At 44.0% G+C, this 2,048-nt stretch overlaps 1 protein-coding gene across 1 annotated transcript in view; it reads left to right on the forward strand.

Annotated features, from left to right (window-relative positions):
- CLSTN2 (calsyntenin 2) overlaps positions 1 to 2,048 on the forward strand; it is a 746,211-nt gene that overhangs the window by 675,449 nt on the left and 68,714 nt on the right. The window contains exon 9 of the mRNA XM_042781870.1: positions 1,879 to 2,041. Within this exon, the coding sequence (XP_042637804.1) occupies positions 1,879 to 2,041 (163 nt within the window). The remainder of the gene's footprint in view (positions 1 to 1,878; positions 2,042 to 2,048) is intronic.

Here is a 2,048-nt window from a genome sequence, read left to right on the forward strand (position 1 = left end):
GGGCATGAGGTGTGGTCAGGGTCACATCACTGTCACTAACTACCTCCCCTGCCATCTCCCCTCCACACCATGGACCAGGCCAAAGGTTTCATGATGCCTCCAGGAACACCCCTAGGATCTGTCTCATGAGCCATATCCCATGGTCCCTTTGCTGCCTGCCTGTCCTCAATTGCAGTCCCAAGTCCAGCGAACACTGGGCCTTCTTGAATTGGGCACCCATTCAAATACTCTTAGTTTCCTACTCTTCCATCCTACTAGACTCTGTCTTCAGGTCTTCTTTTGTGCCACCCCTATACTCCTAGTCACCCCACCCTAGTCATAAGGCCACCCCACAGCCTTGGAGTATAAACTGGTCAGGCCTTCTCACTGAGTATAATAGGACTTTGGAGTGATCTGCCTGGACCTTCCTGCTTACTTTCCAAGGTCCCCTAAAATATTCATCAGCCTTTATCAGGCTAATGGACTTCAAAAGGAGCAATTTTCTGAGACATGAGACAGGACAATATAAAAAGAACATTAAGGAAAAATTCTTATTCCAAAATGAAAGGAGAAAGATCATTTAGCATCCCTGTTAGTGTTATCTATTCATGAGGAAACAGCACATTTAATCCAAAGTGGGAGGGAGGGCGGACTTTGATGCCTTCACCTTGGGGTCACCTTCACACAGAACTCATCTGTCTCCCCTGCCTCAGATGGCAGGGATGATGGAGACAAGAGGATGCAAATGAGAAACATTTCAGAGGTGGACGCCACAGGGTATGAAGGGATCAGAGGGAGAGAGGATGGGAAGGAAAGTGAATTGAATGTGACACCCAGGTTCTTGCTGAGGGGGTTAGAAGGAGGTGGTACCATTCTCCAGTCTCGCCACCTTTTATAATTCCAGTTTCCCTTACAGGCTAGGCATGATTCCTATTTTGGATCATGCCCTATGGGTTCAGTCCCTGAGGTCAGGAATTGTGATTCTACCCTAGCCCCTCAACATCTCTACCAATCCATTAAGGTTTGTCCTTGGTTCCCAGCCCTAAGACCAGATATCTTGGGTGCAAACAGTTGTGAGAGAACATGTGTATGATTGTGGTATGCATAGAATCCAGGCCCAGAGAACCCATGTATGGTACTCTTCTACCTCCGCAGGTATGTGTGTGTTGTGTGTGTGTATGTATGTGTGTGTGTGCAGAGCTGTTCTGCCTGGAAGGCTACCTCCTTGGAATTCATGTTGCTCGAGTGGAAGAGGACATAAGTTTACACCTAACTGAGTTGAACATTATACTCTAGCAAGCCTTGAAATGGAAGCAAAGGAACCAAGAGTTCCTATTCTGCATCTCTTTCTTCTTTTTCCCATGTTCATTGCCTTCTCTTTTACCACTTTCAACTCTTAATGCTTTCCTCTTCCATTCTCTTCTTTCCCCTCCTTTCTCCTCTCCTCTATCTTGTCTTCATTTCTACTTTCAATTTAGCACCTTTCTTTTTACAGCTCTATTCCCAAACTTAGGAAAATATTTTCAAGTTGACTTTTTCTCTACCAAAGAATAAGAAAAGCTTCATACAAAGCAAATTTAAGCTGATACCCCACCTACCCACTAAGAATTTGGCACCCAAGACAGCTGGTAATTATGTGACCAAGATTTTGAGCAGAATCAAATATTTGCCCAATGACTGGCTTCTCAGGTGTTCCTCTTCCCCGTGGTTTATCCCATCATGTTTGATGATGAAGCTTCTCTAACCTGAGTTCATGCAACCATTATGTTCATTGAGTTCTTTGCAATAAAAAATGTTGATCCAAAATGTCTCCTCTCCCTTTTATAATTAGAATAAAAGTCCGTTTGATGTTGCATCACACATTTAATTTTAAGTGTTTCTTCTCTTTCTCTTCATTAGATTTGTGACAAGGAGTGGCATTACTATGTCATCAATGTGGAGTTTCCAGTGGTTACCTTATATATGGATGGAGCAACATATGAACCATACCTGGTGACCAATGATTGGCCCATTCATCCATCTCACATAGCCATGCAACTGACAGTCGGCGCATGTTGGCAAGGTAACAC

This window comes from Orycteropus afer, unplaced genomic scaffold, assembly GCF_000298275.1.
Source record: "Orycteropus afer afer isolate SDZICR_OR568_19922 unplaced genomic scaffold, OryAfe1.0 scaffold00188, whole genome shotgun sequence".
Lineage (NCBI taxonomy): Eukaryota > Metazoa > Chordata > Mammalia > Tubulidentata > Orycteropodidae > Orycteropus > Orycteropus afer.